General features: G+C 48.6%; 2 protein-coding genes across 5 annotated transcripts in view; one reads left to right on the top strand and one right to left on the bottom strand.

Moving 5' to 3' along the window:
* GHITM (growth hormone inducible transmembrane protein) overlaps positions 1-17947 on the bottom strand; it is a 213140-nt gene that overhangs the window by 16458 nt on the left and 178735 nt on the right. For 2 of the 4 annotated variants that reach the window (XM_068107338.2, XM_078771540.1), the window contains exons 1-4: positions 10985-11053; positions 10717-10885; positions 8713-8849; positions 7481-7572 (exon numbers count right to left, since the gene is read on the bottom strand). In XM_068107338.2, coding sequence (XP_067963439.2) covers positions 7481-7555 — 75 coding nt within the window. In that variant the 5' untranslated portion in view covers positions 7556-7572; positions 8713-8849; positions 10717-10885; positions 10985-11053. Of the gene's footprint in view, positions 1-7480; positions 7573-7707; positions 7859-8712; positions 8850-10716; positions 10886-10984; positions 11054-17947 lie in introns of those variants that run through there. The other 2 variants (XM_078771539.1, XM_078771541.1) reach the window with 2 other exon arrangements.
* The window catches only part of FIRRM (FIGNL1 interacting regulator of recombination and mitosis), a 50721-nt gene continuing 41666 nt past the window's right edge, over positions 8893-17947 (top strand). The window contains exons 1-3 of the mRNA XM_068107319.2: positions 8893-8905; positions 10798-10890; positions 15751-15856. Coding sequence (XP_067963420.2) covers positions 15758-15856 — 99 coding nt within the window. The 5' untranslated portion in view covers positions 8893-8905; positions 10798-10890; positions 15751-15757. The remainder of the gene's footprint in view (positions 8906-10797; positions 10891-15750; positions 15857-17947) is intronic.

Below are 17947 nucleotides of genomic sequence, written 5' to 3' on the forward strand. Positions count from 1 at the left end.
ACCGCTTTACAAAAAAAATGTGCAAAAACAGATCCTTGCAACTACAGACCAATCAGCCTGCTCCCAATTATCAGCAAAGTCATGGAATCCATCATTGCTTCGGATATCAAATCCTTCCTCTTCTCCAATGGCTTGATCTCCGATCATCAATTTGGATTCAGACCAGGTCATTCTACTCTGGACGTGCTGCTTCTGCTGTCTCAACAATGGATGGAGGTCCACAATGTCAAACAGGAAATCAGAGCTGTCTCCCTTGACATATCACGTGCCTTCGATACGGTCTGGCACCCAGTTCTGCTCACCAAACTCTCCTCCTATGGTATCCATGGGAATCTCCATGCATGGCTTGCGGACTTCCTCTCTGGTCGTAGTCAACGTGTGGCCCTGAATGGATTTCTCTCATCTCCCCTTCCTGTTCAGGCTGGAGTTCCCCAAGGCAGTGTTCTGGGCCCTGTGCTTTTTCTGGTCTTTATCAATGATCTCTCCGACTCTCTGGAAAATCCTCTCTATGTCTTTGCTGATGACTCCACTCTCTGCCGCTCCATTCCTTTTCCCTCAGATTGGCAGTCTGCAGCCTCCTCACTCTCTGAAGACCTGGACAAAATCACAGACTGGTCAAACAAGTGGAACATGTCTTTCAATCCTGACAAATCTCACACTCTTACTATGTCTCTCCGAAAAGATCGACTGGACAACCCTCCCATCTACGTTCTCAACAATCCTCTCCAAGAAGTTCTGTCGCTCAAGCTTTTGGGTCTCACTATCTGCCATGATCTTTCTAGGGAAAACCACATTTCCAAGCTGGCCTCCAAAGCCAGTTGCCAACTGGGCATCCTCCGTCGTGCGAAGTCCTTCCTAGGCACACCTGAGCTCCTCATCACATACAAGGCTTTCATCCGCAGCTCAATGGGATACTGTTCTCCCCGATGGGCCGGTGCTCCTGCCTCACACCTAGCTCGGCTTCACGCTGTTGAAACCAAAGCTTTCAGAATCATTGGAATCTCCCGCGATGAAGCTATCTCCGAGGGCCTTTCACTCACTCACCGCAGGCAGGTAGGTGGTCTTTCTGTCTTCTACCGACTCCTCTCCGGCCTTGCACCCCCAGCTCTCTCTGTGCTCTGTCCCCCAAATATTCCTACAGGTCGCACAAGATCTGCCAGCAACCCTCTGATGGTTAAACTGCCGAAATCTCGGCTCTCTACTCACCTTCACTCTTTCATTCCTCTTTTCTCCCACCTCTGGAACAAACTCCCACACTCCCTTCAATCCCACTCCTCCCTCCAGGTCTTTAAAACAGCTGTTCACCACCATCATGCCCCTCCCCCTAACCGGATTTTCGAAGCTGTTCCACGATCTTCACGCACGCTCGAAGTTAAGTAATTGTCACATTTGTATTTTTGTCGAAACTGTATTTATCTTACGTGTGTGTACCTTTTGCATGTCCCTCGGGAGATTATCGGTGTTAATCTTTCATACCTGTAAAAAATAGTCGAGTATTTCGCGCCACGCGGCCGAGTTGTTGAAGCTTCCGACCTTGAGGCCTGGTTCTCTCCGGCCATCCAAAGCGGTTATTTTTTCATTCGTGTGTTTGTCAAATTTCAACTCGTTATTTTATCGTCCATGCGTTATTGTTTGTTTATAGTTACTTTTGGTTTGAATTTCCTGTAACTCGTAATTAATTAATCGTGTTCTGCTCCGCTAGTGCGGCCTTGTACCCCCATCGGTGCTTGTTTACTTAACTCCCCTACATCGTGTTTTGCTTGGCTCTTAGTTTTTTCCCTTCTACCCCGAACATAATACTCTTTGTCTGATGTTTTAAATACGTTTATTTAAAATACCCCCACCCCCCCCCCCCCAAAAAAACAAACAAACAAAAAAAAACATTTATTTTCCTTTCTCCACGTGTGCTGTTTGTCTCATCCTGTACTTTCTATCCAGGTGTGCTGTTCGCCCCGCCCCCATTATCTCCTTGCCATCCTCCTTTTGCCCTGTCCACGTGACTCGTGGTGGTCCCTCTCGGCTCTCCCCCCGTTGGTACTTTGTGCATATAAGATTGTTTACGGTTCTGTTTTAATATTATTTAAATATGTATAAACTTTCCCCTTCAGTGTTTTATTCAGTGGTATATTACAACACGCTGTTTTTCTTCCTATTTAAAAGGCATTTTTCAAATTCCTCTCCATCTCATTCCACGTCAAAAAAAAGAAATTCAATCCCTTATACATCTCCCTCACTACATGGTCTAAATTCACATTCATTCCACCCCTCCTCCATCGTTCTGAATCGGATTGCTAACTTGAAAATCACAACAAACCCAATTTGTTATCAATGTTCGTCTTTCATTAATCATCCACTTTCAAAACTCCCCTCTTGCCCCTCCCCTCCAAATCCCCCCCCTTGCACCTCCACTCCTGAACTCCCTCCTTGCCCTTCCCCTCCTAAACTCCCCCCTTGCCCCTCCCCTCCAAATCCCCCCCTTGCCCCTACACTCCTAAACTCCCCCCTTGCCCCTCCACTCCTAAACTCCCCCTTGCCCCTCCCCTCCTAAACTCCCCCCTCACTCCTCCCCTTCAAAACTCCCCCCCAACCCCTCCCATTCAAATCTCCCCCCATACCATTCCTCTCCAATTCTCCCTCCTCCCCCCTCCTCCTCAAAGCTGCCTCCTCCCCACTTCGTCTCCCTTCTATCTCATACCTCCACCCCCCCCCAACCTTCTACTTTCCTCTGCCCCCCCTCAAACAACCCCTCAATGTGCCTCATCCCTTCACCATAAAACCTTTCATCCTCCTCATCCTTCCCTTTCTTGGAACTCTTCTGTAATCTCTGACACACTATCAACTGCTCTTCCTACCTCCCCCTCTCATCCTTCATCTTACCCTACTCCTCCCCTCCCCTGTCCTGTACCCGATGCTCCCCCTCTCTCTTCATTAACGGTATGGACCTCAAACATCCGGGACCTTCACTCAAACCTGACTGATCTCTCCATATAGGTTGCTTCTGACAATCCAGACTTGATCTGCTGAACAGAGACTTTCCTCCTTCAAGATGTCTCTGATTCCTTAATATCTCTTCCTGGTTACTCCCTCCTCCGGTATGATAGACCTGAGCCTCGTCCTGGTGGTGGGGTGACTGTCTTTATCAAAAACTCTCTTCCTCACTCTCCTTGCACTGCCCTCTCTCCTCCTCACCCCCAGGAGTACCTCTGGCTACGGCTTCCTCTCCGCTCCCACCTTTTGTTCATATGTGTTCTGTACCGTCCTCCAAACAGTGATGACTCCATTTACATTTCACTGTCTGACAACATGGACCAACTTCTATCCACTCATCCCAACTCTCTCTTCCTCATATGTGGTGACTTCAACTGTCATCATGCCAGCTGGTTGGGTGTGGGTTCCTCCCTCACCAGTCATGGGACCTCAGCAAAGGACTTCTGTGACTCACTGGGATTGACACAATCTGTCAATTTCCCGACCCGGATCTCAGCCAATGGAGTATCTTCTCTTCTAGACTTGGTTATGACAAACTTCCCTGCTAATGTCTGCTGCTCTTCTTCTGCTCCAATCGGTTCTTCTGATCATGTGCTTGTCAAAGTGGACATCTCTCTGGCCATTCTCAGAGAGCATCCTCAGCGTCGACGAGTCTGGCATTTCACTCAGGCCGACTGGGACGGTCTTCAAGCAGCCATCAATCGTCTGGATTGGTCTCCCATCTCCACTGCCTCTGACATCAATTCTTCCTGGGAATTCTTCCAAAGCAAACTGCTCTCTCTCATGCACAGATTTATCCCATCTCATCTTCAGTTGTCTTACCCTTCCTCCCGTCCATGGTACACTGAATATTGTGGTGAGGCAGTTGCCCTGAAACAACTTGCCTTTGCCTCTTGGAAGGCTAATCCAACTGAAGGCAATCTCAGTTCCTTCCACCAAGCTCGGAACAAGTGTGTGTCTACCCTCAGGAGTGCCAGGAAGCACTATCTTTCCACACTCAAGAATGAACTCTCAAACCTGTCTCCTTCCTCCAAATCCTGGTGGCGTCTGGTCAAATCCGTTTCTGGTGTTTGTTCCCCCTCCATCCCCTCCCTTACCTCAAATGGCCACACAGTTGACATCGCACGTGACAAAGCCGAATGCCTCAACTCTGTGTTTGCCTCAAAATCTTGTGTCCCAAACCCATCTCTCTCCATTCCCACCTTTCCCAGTCGAACCCAACTGCTCCTGGACTCTGTGTCCTTCTCTCCTGACAAGGTGGAGGAGTTTTTGTCTGACCTCGACTCTGATTCTGCAACTGGACCAGACGGCATCAGCCCACGGGTCCTAAAATCCTGCTCTGCCACTCTATCTCACCCTCTCTCTGTTCTTTTCACCCTCTCTTTTGCTCAAGGTCATCTGCCAGCATCCTGGAAATCAGCAAACATTACCGCTTTGCACAAAAAAGGTGCAAAAACAGATCCTTGCAACTACAGACCAATCAGCCTGCTCCCAATTATCAGCAAAGTCATGGAATCCATCATTGCTTCGGATATGAAATCTTTCCTCTTCTCCAATGGCTTGATCTCTGATCATCAATTTGGTTTCAGACCAGGTCACTCTACTCTGGACATGCTGCTTCTGCTGTCTCAACAATGGATGGAGGTCCTCAATGCCAAACAGGAAATCAGAGCTGTCTCCCTTGACATATCACGTGCCTTCTATACGGTCTGGCACCCAGCTCTGCTCACCAAACTCTCCTCCTATGGTATCCATGGAAATCTCCATGCATGGCTTGCGGACTTCCTCTCTGGTCGTAGTCAACGTGTGGCCCTGAATGGATTTCTCTCATCTCCCCTTCCTGTTCAGGCTGGAGTTCCCCAAGGCAGTGTTCTGGGCCCTGTGCTTCTTCTGGTCTTTATCAATGATCTCTCCGACTCTCTGGAAAATCCTCTCTATCTCTTTGCTGATGACTCCACTCTCTGCCGCTCCATTCCTCTTCCCTCAGATCGGCAGTCTGCAGCTTCCTCACTCTCTGAAGACTTGGATAAAATCACAGACTGGTCAAACAAGTGGAACATGTCTTTCAATCCTGACAAATCTCACACTCTTACTTTGTCTCTCCGAAAAGATCGACTGGACAACCCTCCCATCTACTTTCTTAACAATCCTCTCCAAGAAGTTCTGTCGCTCAAGCTTTTGGGTCTTACTATCTGCCATGATCTTTCTTGGGAAAACCACATTTCCAAGCTGGCCTCCAAAGCCAGTCGCCGACTGGGCATCCTCCGTCGTGCGAAGTCCTTCCTCGGCACACCTGAGCTCCTCACCACATACAAGGCTTTCATCCGCAGCTCAATGGAATACTGTTCTCCCCTATGGGCTGGTGCTCCTGCCTCACACCTAGCTCGGCTTCACGCTGTTGAAACCAAAGCTTTCAGAATTATTGGAATCTCCCGCGATGAAGCTATCTCTGAGGGCCTTTCACTCACTCACCGCAGGCAGGTAGGTGGTCTTTCTGTCTTCTACCGACTCCTCTCCGGCCTTGCACCCCCAGCTCTCTCTGTGCTCTGTCCCCCAAATATTCCTACAGGTCGCACAAGATCTGCCAGCAACCCTCTGATGGTTAAACTGCCGAAATCTTGGCTCTCTGCTCACCTTCACTCTTTCATTCCTCTTTTCTCCCGCCTCTGGAACAAACTCCCTCACTCCCTTCAATCCCACTCGTCCCTCCAGGTCTTTAAAACAGCTGTTCACCACCATCTCTTATCTTCCCCCATCCAAAACCTTGATCTTTTCTACCCCCGCTAATTCACCCCAGATCCACCTTGTTTGAAATTCCAACTTCTTTCCTGGAAGTCCTGGCAGTGTCCATATGTTTTATACCTCTCCCACCCCCCCCTTCCCATGTCTCCCCCCCCCCCCAAAGCCCTCTCCCTCCCACAGATCTCTCGATGTCTCTCGGTCCCTGCTGTCAAATGTTGTGTTTGTGTCCTTCCCCCTCTCTCCCCATCTTGTCTACCGCTCCCCAAGTTATATGTTTTATGTGTCGGTTTGTCTTTCTGTGTGATTAATGTTTGCACTTTCACAAGCCTCGATCTTGTATACAAAACAGGTTCACTACCTGGGAAACAAGCCTCGGAAATTGCTGAAACACGACGCCGTACCGACACTTGCCGGGTGAGAGTTACCTGTTGATTCGAAGCCAAGCCCAAGCCAAGCCCCATGTGAGCCAAGATCAGAGCTAGTCCTCAAGTAGTTATCTATATTACTAGAATACTAGCAGAGCCTACCTGTCGCTTTGCTGATGGGCCAATTATTCATCCTGTTTGCCAAAAATTGCTATATTCGTTCACTGTGTCTGTATCGAGTTCGTAGATCAAGATAACTCGACCAGCATATGGGAATGTTTCATCATTGAAGTGCCCTCAGGTCTATAATTGTTCAGTGGCTGATTGTGGCCTCTTTTGTTATATGCCCCGAGGGCAGTTTGCATTCTCGAAAGATAGCCCAATCAATCTCCCAGGAGAGAGCCAGCAATCCCTCACATCTTAGATGATGTGTTGTTGCCTTTGTGAAGCTGCACATTGCGGTCTTCCATAATGTCATTGTTCTGCACAAACTGGCCCGCAGCGTGGCGACAGCTAACTCATCCTGCAGGGCGGCCCACGAACGCGCCGCTACAGCTTAGCCTTATAGTTCAACGGACTGTCATATAGTTTCGGTTCACCCACCAATTCTTTTTACTACTTCACCAACGTGGTCTACCATTCGACCTGTTACTCCGTGCAGTTGTAACACATTTGTCATTTCAATTCCAATCCTGACTGTCCTTTCACTGACGGATTTAATCAAACACAGGGACAATTAAATCGCGTTTGCCAAACCCCCCAATCCCCTCACCATTCTTTCACCCTAACCCCTCCTCTCACCACTACCTAACCCCAACCACCCTCACCTTAGCGAATGGGTAGATTACGCTCACTAACTCACCCCCAAACATGTAGAATATGTCCATCGAACCACAGCCAAACACTCGGGGTACTCTCACTTACCCACCCTTCAACACGCAGGGTACTCACCTACCCACCCTTCAACACGCAGGGTACTCTCACATACCTACCCTTCAACACGCAGGGTACTCTCACCTACCCACCCTTAAACACAAAGGGTACTCTCACCTACCCACCCTTTAAACACGCAGGGTATTCTCACATACCCACCCTTCAACACACAGGGTACTCTCACATACCCACCCTTCAACACGCAGGGTACTCTCATATACCCACCCTTCAACACACAGGGTACTCTCACCTACCCACCCTTCAACACACAGGGTACTCTCACATACCCACCCTTCAATGCGCAGGGTACTCTCACATACCTACCCTTCAACATGCAGGGTACTCTCACATACCCACCCTTAAACACGCAGGGTACTCTCACATACCCACCCTTAAACACGCAGGGTACTCTCACATACCCACCCTTAAACACGTAGGGTACTTCCACTCACCCGAATGGAGATTGGTGAGAGAGACACACTGAGTCCAGGCCTCGTCAAGCTCGTAAAGCACATCCTCAGCGCCATGTCTGGTGACGCTTTATCTGATGGGCGGTTCAGATACGAGGAACATTTTACACATTTTACAAGTTATTGCAAAACAGGTATTTCTACATTAAGGTACAAATAGAAGATAGTACAGTAAATCGAGTAAAATAATGCACTTCATATAAATCTACCGCGATAATTATCATCCGAATTGAAGATTAAATAAACGTTCTTGTTGGCGAATCGTTTTAGTAATTAAAATAACAAATATCGAGAATTAGAAATAAACGGGAAAAGCTACGTCACACGTCTGTCTCGTCTGGGCGACGTAGATACTGCGACGAGGGACGCATGCGCACATGCCATGCAAAGTTACTTCAAAAATAAATAAAACCAGTAACCACATTTCCTCACCACCTGTAACCACATTACCTCACCACCTGTAACCCTAACCCTCACCATCTGTAACCATAACCCTCCCCACCTGTAACCACATTTCCTCACCACCAGTAAGCACATTTCCTCACCACCAGTAAGCACATTTCCTCACCACCAGTAAGCACATTACCTCACCACCAGTAAGCACATTACCTCACCACCAGTAACCCTAATCCTCACCATCTGTAACCATAACCCTCCCCACCTGTAACCCTAACCCTCACCATCTGTAACCATAACCCTCCCCACCTGTAACCCTAACCCTCACCATACTGTAACCATAACCCTCCCCACCTGTAACCCTAACCCTCACCATCTGTAACCATAACCCTCCCCACCTGTAACCACATTTCCTCACCACCAGTAAGCACATTACCTCACCACCTGTAACCCTAACCCTCACCATCTGTAACCATAACCCTCACCACCTGTAACCACATTTCCTCACCACCTGTAACCACATTTCCACACCACCAGTAACCCTAATCCTCACCATCTGTAACTATAACCCTCTCCACCTGTAACCACATTTCCTCACCACCAGTAACCACATTACCTCACCACCAGTAACCACATTACGTCACCACCAGTAACCACATTTCCTCACCACCTGTAACCCTAACCCTCACCATCTGTAACCATAACCCTCCCCACCTGTAACCACATTTCCTCACCACCAGTAACCCTAATCCTCACCATCTGTAACCATAACCCTCCCCACCTGTAACCACATTTCCTCACCACCTACAACCACTTACTTGGCGCCGTCAACGCGAAATTCCAGCAATCCGAGACCTGCGGGAAGCCTCAGTGACCTTAGGCCCCAATGACGCCACAACCGGGGCTCCCACGTGACCTTCAACCAATCATTTTCCTTCATCGTCTTCTTCATCCTCTATTCGTATAAAACAATTATCTTCCAAATAACTTCAGAGGGAGGGTATATGGACGGTGAGCGAGTATGGTGAGGGGGGAGTGGGGGGTATGGGGAGGATGGGGTTATGGGGAGGGTGAGGGGGGAGTGGGGGTATGGGGAGGGTGAGGGGAAGTGGGGGTATGGGGAGGGTGGGGAGGAGTGGGAATATGGGGAGGGTGAGGAGGGTGAGGAGGGTGGGGTATGGGGAGGGTGAGGAGGGTGGGGGGAGGGTGAGGAGGGTGGGGGGAGGGTGAGGAGGGTGGGGGTATGGGGAGGGTGAGGAGGGTGGGGGGAGGGTGAGGAGGGTGGGGGTATGGGGAGGGTGTGGGGGGTGGGGGTATGGGGAGGGTGTGGGGGGTGGGGGTATGGGGAGGGTGTGGGGGGTGGGGGTATGGGGAGGGTGTGGGGGGTGGGGGTATGGGGAGGGTGGGGGTATGGGGAGGGTGAGGAGGTGGGGGTATGGGGAGGGTGAGGGGGGTGGGGGTATGGGGAGGGTGAGGATATGGGGAGGGTGAGGGGGTGGGGGTATGGGGAGGGTGAGGGGGTGGGGGTATGGGGAGGGTGAGGGGGTGGGGGTATGGGGAGGGTGAGGAGGAGTGGGGATATGGGGAGGGTGAGGAGGAGTGGGGATATGGGGAGGGTGAGGAGGAGTGGGGATATGGGGAGGGTGAGGAGGAGTGGGATATGGGGAGGATGAGGGGAGGTGGGGGTATGGGTATGGGGAGGGTGAGGAGGGGTGTGGAGGGAGAATGGAGATAGAGGTGTATGGGGAGGAGGAGGGGAGGAATAAGAGAGGAGGAGGAGGAATGGAGGGGAGGGTATGGGGTGGGGGAGGAGAGGAGGAGGGGAGGGTATGGGGAGGGGGAGGAGGACGAGAGGAGGAGGTGAGGATATGGGGAGGGGGACGAGAGGAGGAGGAGAGGGTATGGGGAGGAGGAGGGAAGGAGGCAAGGGTATGGGGAGGGGAGGAGGTAAGGAGGGGAGGTGGGGGGGGGGGGGGAGGAGGTAAAGAGGGGAGGGGAGGAGGTAAGGAGGGGAGGGTATGGGGAGGAGGAGGAGGTAAGGAGGGGAGGCGATGAGGAGGTTAGGGGGTAGGGTATGGGGTGGGGGAGGAGAGGAGGAGGGGAGGATATGGGGAGGGGGAGGAGAGGTGGACGAGAGGAGGTGAGGATATGGGGAGGGGACGAGAGGAGGAGGGGAGGGTATGGGGAGGAGGAGGGAAGGAGGGGAGGGTATGGGGAGGAGGAGGGAAGGAGGGGAGGGTATGGGGAGGAGGAGGGAAGGAAGGGAGGGTATGGGGAGGGGAGGAGGTAAGGAGGGGAGTATATGGGGAGGGGGAGGAGGTAAGGAGGGGAGGATATGGGGATGGGGAGGAGGAAAGGAGGAGAGGGTATGGGGAGGGGGAGGAGGTAAGGAGGAGAGGCTATGGGGAGGATGAGGAGGTAAGGGGGGAGGGGAGGGGGAGGAGGTAAGGAGGGAAGGGTATGGGGAGGGGAGGAGGTAAGGAGGGAAGGGTATGGGGAGGGGGAGGAGGTAAGGAGGGAAGGGTATGGGGAGGGGGAGGAGGTAAGGAGGGAAGGGTATGGGGAGGGGGAGGAGGTAAGGAGGGGAGGATATGGGGAGGGGCGGAGGTAAGGAGGGGAGGATATGGGGTGGGGAGGAGAGGAGGCGGCGAGGTGGAAGGGGGAGGGTATGGGGAGGGGAGGAGGAGGGGGAGGGTATGGGGAGGGGAGGAGGAGGAGGAGGAAGGAGAGGGAAGGGGAGGGAAGGGGAGGGAGAGGGGAGGATAGAGAGGTATGGGGTATTGGTGGATAAATTGTAGATAGAGGAGTATGGGGATATTGACCTGTGTGCATCGCAGCCATGATGGGCCGAATGGCCTCCTGCGATAAAGTTTGTTGTTTATCCTTGTGTACAACTTCCTTAGGAAGAAGAAGAATACGTGTTTGGCTCCACCCAGCGGCCCTTGCGAACGGCGGGAAATCTGCACGAGGTGCTTCACGGTTTGTGGCTTCCTGAGGTAGGTAATGGTATCGTTCGTCATTGAACTTTTGAACGTTCGTGATTTTCATTCACGATATAAAGATAGTCAGTCCGGCGGGATGGTAGGTTACCTTTCACTTCAGCTGATGACGTGCAGTCTGATTCCAGGCCCGACTACCTCTCATTGTGTTGGTTGTTGTGACACGAAACGAATAGTCTGTGTTGTATGTACTATCGATCACTGACCGGCATGTAAAAGTGATAAAACAGGTTCGAATACATCGGAAATAAAAAATAATATTGATAATAATAACATCGACAATAATTATAACATAGACAATAATAACATCGATAATAACATCATCTTATTATTATTATTAGACAACTCTTGTATGGTGCTGTTCTCTATTGCGTTCTCATCTTGTGTAATACTGCACATTGTTATTTGCATATTCTGTATCTATTATCTTATTCTAATATCTACCATCGCTTTCTTTGTCTTGCAGATTGATTGTTCATCGTTGTTGCTAATAAACCTGCATCCAATTGATACATTCTTGTTTATGGGGTTGTCTATCTCCCTTTCCCAAAAAGCCAGTGTCGGCCATGGCCTGGAGCCTGGCCGATTTTGGTCGGGATGACAGTGGCTGGCCGAAATGGTCATAAGATTCCTTATCGATCCGTGCTATGAGTTTTATGTACGGCTGTGGTTGAGACTTCTTCTTGGTCCAGCCAGAGAGGTGGTCAAATATATGGTGGTCGAGGTGTAGTGGAGTTGACAAGGTGGCCATGGCCCTTTTAATTTGCGGCTTCCAAATGGCCGTTTCTCGTTCCGTGACAGAGCAGAGGAGATCGTGGACCTGGCTGCTTTCATCCACATCATGAGCATCCATTGATTTGTCCGTAGGTTTGTTGTCCGCCTTTTTCGTGCCTCCCCGGCAGACATGTGCAAAATGGCCGCGAGTGGCGCATTTACTGCATGTTTTCCCGTAGGCATTGCAGAATTGACGCCTTTGGTCGATGTTCGGCTGTTTGCCATGACCAGTTTTGCCGCAATAACTACAAATGGCCGCCTGCTTGTCGGTAGTGATCAGGGCTCTTTTGTTCTTCCAGTTTTTGTATTGGCTTGCGCCATGAGCGCCCTCACTATCGAGCAAGGCATTCTGGGAACGTTTCCCTGCTTCCTTGGCCTCGACGAAAATGAGAACTTCCTCCAAGCTCATGTTCTGATTTTGATCGCCGAGAATGTCCTGTTGTATATCTTGATCGGCGAGTCCCCGACATAGGACATCGCGAACCATGTCCTTGGTGTAGTTGACATCAGTAGGGGGATTGCATGAGCATACAACAGAAAACTTGCAGATCTCGGCTTGACCAGCCAGACGGGCTGCGTAGGTACGAATTGGTTCTTCTCGGTCCTGTCGCATGTTGTGGAGGTTGACGCGGGACACCATAGTATTCTCCTCTCGGACAGTAAGGGACCGAATGGCTTGTAGTATAGCTGCCTCGTCCTTGATTTCAATGCGTGGGTTGCTGCGGTGGAGGTCACGTCGTAGGTTATCGTCACAACATTCAAGGAGTTGAACGCGAACATCATTGCCGATTATCTGGGTCGCTGCCTTGTAACCATCCCATCTTCTGGTGAAATATTGCCAATCTTCGCTGGTACCGCCGGTTTGGATACGAGGACGGCTGACTTTGTCCGGTTTGGCTGGTGCAATGGACGTGTGGGTCATGGCGTGGATGGAGAGCTGGATAGCAGCAACGGCATTGTCAGTGCTGTCAGTAACGTAGACACAGCTCGGGAAGGGGCAGACTGCAGCAGGCATCTTCAGATGAGTTGATTGTTCATAAACAAGAATGTATCAATTGAATGCAGGTTTATTAGCAACAACGATGAACAATCAATCTGCAAGACAAAGAAAGCGATGGTAGATATTAGAATAAGATAATAGATACAGAATATGCAAATAACAATGTGCAGTATTACACAAGATGAGAACGCAATAGAGAACAGCACCATACAAGAGTTGTCTAATTATTTAGCTTTATCTATATTATATATATAAAAGAAAGTTTTTGTTTGTTACTTGCCGGAAAAGATTCCGGCAAGTATGTTGATTGGTTGGTTTGTCTGTGTCTGTGTCTGTCTGTGTCTGTCTGCAGTACTACGTCTACACCGTTGTACGTAGAATCGCCAAACTTTACACAAACATATGAATCACACATATTTGCCCTGGAATAGACTGTGCCCAATTGATGACGTCATCGGCCACGTGGTTCGGCCGCCATCTTGGAAAAACCGAAAAAGTTTGCACCTATATCTCCGAAAGTGCTGAATAGAAAAAATTGAGATATCGCTCATTGTAAAGAACTCTCCATGGGGAATAAAATATGTTAATGATGAGGTCATCGGTCACGTGGTTCGGCCGCCATATTTGACCTAAATGGCCGATAAAAAAGTAAATTCCGGCAAGACCTCGGTCTCTGACCGATTTTTCATTTGTTTGTTTGTTTGTCTACACGTGCTAATCTCCTGAACGGTGAAAGATAGGAGGAAACCTCCAAAACAAAATGTCGCGACGGGGCCCCGAGAAGTTTATAGGTGATGTGGCGAGGCCGGTCGAGGCTGCTTTGGCCGGGCTGGGTCCATTTCGCAATTAAAATCTGAGCTGAATTATAGTAGTCAATCTTCTACGGCCGCGAGTAAAAGCTGAATTATAGTAGTAAATTCATTCAAAAAGAACCAAAAAGGTCGGGACGGGCCCCGGGAAGGTTATAGGCGAGGTGGCGAGGCCGCTTCGGCCGGGCTGGGCCCATTTCGCAATTAAAATCTGAGCTGAATTATAGTAGTCAATCTTCTACGGCCGCGAGTAAAAGCTGAATTATAGTAGTAAATTCATTCAAAAAGAACCAAAAATGTCGGGACGGGCCCCGGGGAGGTTATAGGCGAGGTGGCGAGGCCAGTCGAGGCCGCTTCGGCCGGGCTGGGCCCATTTCGCAATTAAAATCTGAGCTGAATTATAGTAGTCAATCTTCTACGGCCGCGAGTAAAAGCTGAATTATAGTAGTAAATTCATTCAAAAAGAACTAAAAATGTCGGGACGGGCCCTGGGAAGGTTATAGGCTAGGTGGTGAGGCCGGTCGAGGCCGCTTCGGCCGGGCTGGGCCCATTTCACAATTAAAAGCTGAGCTGAATTATAGTAGTCAATCTTCTACGGCCGCGAATAAAAGCTGAATTATAGTAGTAAATTCATTCAAGAAGAACTAAAAATGTCGGGACGGGCCCCGGGAAGGTTATAGGCTAGGTGGCGAGGCCGGTCGAGGCCCACCTCGGCCGGGCTGGGCCCATTTCGCAATTAAAAGCTGAGCTGAATTATAGTAGTAAATTCATTCAAAAAGAACCAAAAATGTCGGGATGGGCCCCGGGAAGGTTATAGGCGAGGTGGTGAGGCCGCTTCGGCCGGGCTGGGCCCATTTCGCAATTAAAATCTTAGCTGAATTATAGTAGTCAATCTTCTATGGCCACGAGTAAAAGCTGAATTATAGTTGTAAATTCATTCAAAAAGAACTAAAAATGTCAGGACGGGCCCCGGGAAGGTCATAGGTTATGTGGCGAGGCCGGTAGAGGCCGCTTCGGCCGGGCTGGGCCCATTTCGCAATTAAAATCTGAGCTGAATTATAGTAGTCAATCTTCTACGGCCGCGAGTAAAAGCTGAATTATAGTAGTAAATTCATTCAAAAAGAACTAAAAATGTCGGGACGGGCCCCGAGAAGGTTATAGACTAGGTGGTGAGGCCGCTTCGGCCGGGCTGGGCCCATTTCGCAATTAAATGCTGAGCTGAATTATAGTAGTCAATCTTCTACGGCCGTGAGTAAAAGCTGAATTATAGTAGTAAATTCATTCAAAAAGAACCCGGGCAAGGCCGGGTGCATTCGGCTCGTTAATAATAATAACTGATAATGATATTAAAAATAATATCATTAATAATAATAACATCGATAACATCAGTAATAATAATATAAGAAATTGGTTCACTTGTAATAGTAGTAACCGTTATTAACCCTCCAATCCTCCATGGATAAAAACATCACCTTGAATGATCTTTTGAGAATAGAGTTGTGTGAGTGTAACACCTCATTGATGATGTAGAGTTGTGAGTGTAACACCTCATTGATGTAAAGTTGAGTGTAACACCTCGTTGATGTAGAGTTGTGAGTGTAACACCTCGTTGATATGGAGTTACGTGAGTATAACACCTGAATACCTCTACTCTTTTCTATCCTTTAGATGTTTTACCACTTTTCAGACCTTTGACCTTTACACATTTACAACTAGACTGTTTAGACCTTTCATTTGCAACCAACGACCTTTCATTTCGTACATTCTTCCATTGATTTGCCACAAAATACACCAAACAAGTCCTGGCGAGGGTCTGCAGTCTCTGATTGCCCTTTCTTGTTTTTAACTCAACTGGACTATGTCCAGCTGGGTTTTTGTCGACACCCAGTGTTTGTCGTCTGTCGGTCTGTCGGTCTGTCGGTCTGTCTGTCGTCTGTAAACAATTTGACGTCTACGCTCTAAAAGTCACAAATATTGATTAAATTTGATGAAACTTGTTATGCAGCATCTTTAAGACATAAACTAGTTTGGGATTGCATTTGGGTGTTGCACGCCCAAAAATGGGTGCTGCAGGGCGGCCATATTGAAAAATCAATTTTTGTCATGTATTTTTAGCACATATAAACGATATAGTTTGTGGTTCTATTATTATGCATATTCTAACCATATTGATATAGACCAGTTGAGTTCAGGTTCCCTGGAACCTCTCTAGTTCTTGTTTCGATTCACTCGTTTCGTCGTTATTCTAACGAACCTCTCCTCGTTGCTCTGCAGGGACACGATGTCTCAGACCTCCCAGCCTGCCTTGCTCTCTGAAGCTGTGGCTTGGAATGCAGATGAATGTCGTGTTCGTCTCGACGATGCTTTACCTCGTCTAATCATATCCTTTGGACCTTGCCAGGGTTGGCCTTCTGCTGAGCACCGATGGAGCAGTGCTTCTCTGCTGAAGGGAAGAGGGTTGGGGAAAGGTGGTGCTCTAACCCTACCAGGAAGGGGAGGGGCTTTAAAAGTTTTCAGTTTTATTCTCTTCATATATTGTGATGGCTGCGCAGGCGGATAACTCCGAACCCGGTGTGTTTATAAAAAGACCATGGACGCCGTCGACAACACTCTCCTCTGGCTGAATCTTCGTGCCCAGGGTCGGTTTAACTTACCTGTTATATAAATTAAGCAGATGGGGAACCGTTGTGGTGGCTAATTAATTGGCCAAGCGAACCACCATGTGACGCATTGGATGGGCTACCTCTACAATTATATATTCGGACCAATTGTCCCATGAGCGCTCTCCCGGATCAAACCCAAGCATAATAAGTCAAGACATGGTATAAAACTTCCATAGACTTTATTATAACACAAGCAATTGAGCGGGAAATGACGGGGGAACGGCAGTCGGCAAAATTTGAATGGGAAAATGGCAGGAAGGGTGGCAGTTGAGGACTTGAAACGGGGAAAATGGCAGGAAAAGTCAAAGGAGGGCAATGCAAACAAGAGAGACCTCCAACTGTTTGTGCGTTCCTCATTGTATTCCTTCCTCCCCTCTCCCGTGCTGGTATCATGCAGCATGCGCATGGGCGCATGGTTTGTGGGGGCGGTTGAATGGCCCGTGATGGCTGTTCATGGTGGGGAGTGGGGGGGGGGGGGTGGGGGGGGCGAGGGGTAACTGCTGGGGTTTGACTCCACCCAAAATAGGTATTTGTTCTCTTTTCCGAAACTACAAACACACGCACACACAATAATTTCAATGAAACTAGATCATATCTTTCATCACCTATGATGTGCCAAAGTTTGTTCACGGCATTAAAATTATCAGGTTCTGAGGGCGTCTGTGGGGGAATTGAGTGACTGTTGCTCCTGATCCAGGTGAGCTTCAGGACCCACGGTCCTATTTTTGATTGGCTCATAGGGGCGATCCCCCAAAAAATGGACATAGAAACATTTAGACTCTGGTAGTAATTCTTGGGAAAAATGCCAGGGGCATAGAAAAGGCCCCTTTATATGGTATGTGCCATGTGGCAAAGTATAGAAAAAAAGGGGCATTCCATGATTTGTAGAAAATACCAAACAATACAAAATAAGGGATATTCAAAAAATCCCATGTGCATGCTGGACTACCCTTGTGTTCTTAGGAGGAACCAAGTAATGCTCTCAAAGTTCATATAAAGGGGCGGCAATTAGATTCATACAGTTCAAAAAGCTTTACTTATTGACAGGTTTTAACCTATATATGTAGGGCGCCCCTTTGTATGCATTTCTGTAGAGCATTACTTGGTACCTCCTAAGAACACAAGGGTAGTCTTTAAAGACCACAAAAACTTTTTTTTTAATAAACGTCCTTTTACATGAGAGATTAGACACCAAAGACCATTTCAACCCCTTTTACTTTTAAGACGTTGTTGACATTTTAGACAGCTTTAGATCCTTTTCACCCTTTCGATCTTTTAGACCCCGAGAACCTTTCGACCTTTACACCCCTTAAATCACTTTAGACCCCTTATACCCCTCAGATAGCTTGGACGCTTGACCATTTAAAGCTTTAGACCATTTTTACAAACTTGAGAGATTTGACACTTTCAACCCCTTGGACATTGGAATGTACCCTTAAGATCATCTAGAACCTTTCAAGCGCACACCACACAAACATCTATACTCTTAATTCAGCAGATATATGCATATTTGGGGCCGAATTCTGCACATGGTGCTACAAACATGAAACTTGGCACAATTGTTCTGTATCGTCATATGAATGATTTCAGACATGGAGCCACTCGGGCAATCTACCTTTTCCATACTTTTTGAAAGTGTTTATACAATGTCTTTCAATTGCCCATCCGGAGCTAGCTTTTGACTTTATTGGCTCAGATGTGATATTTTATCTGGTAATTTTCGACATATACGAGTATAAGCATGAAAACACTTGTATGTTATCAATCATGCATGCGATATGGCGTTACAATTATTGTATCCCTCACAC

Source organism: Myxine glutinosa, chromosome 2 (assembly GCF_964187855.1).
Source record: "Myxine glutinosa chromosome 2, kmMyxGlut1.1, whole genome shotgun sequence".
Lineage (NCBI taxonomy): Eukaryota > Metazoa > Chordata > Myxini > Myxiniformes > Myxinidae > Myxine > Myxine glutinosa.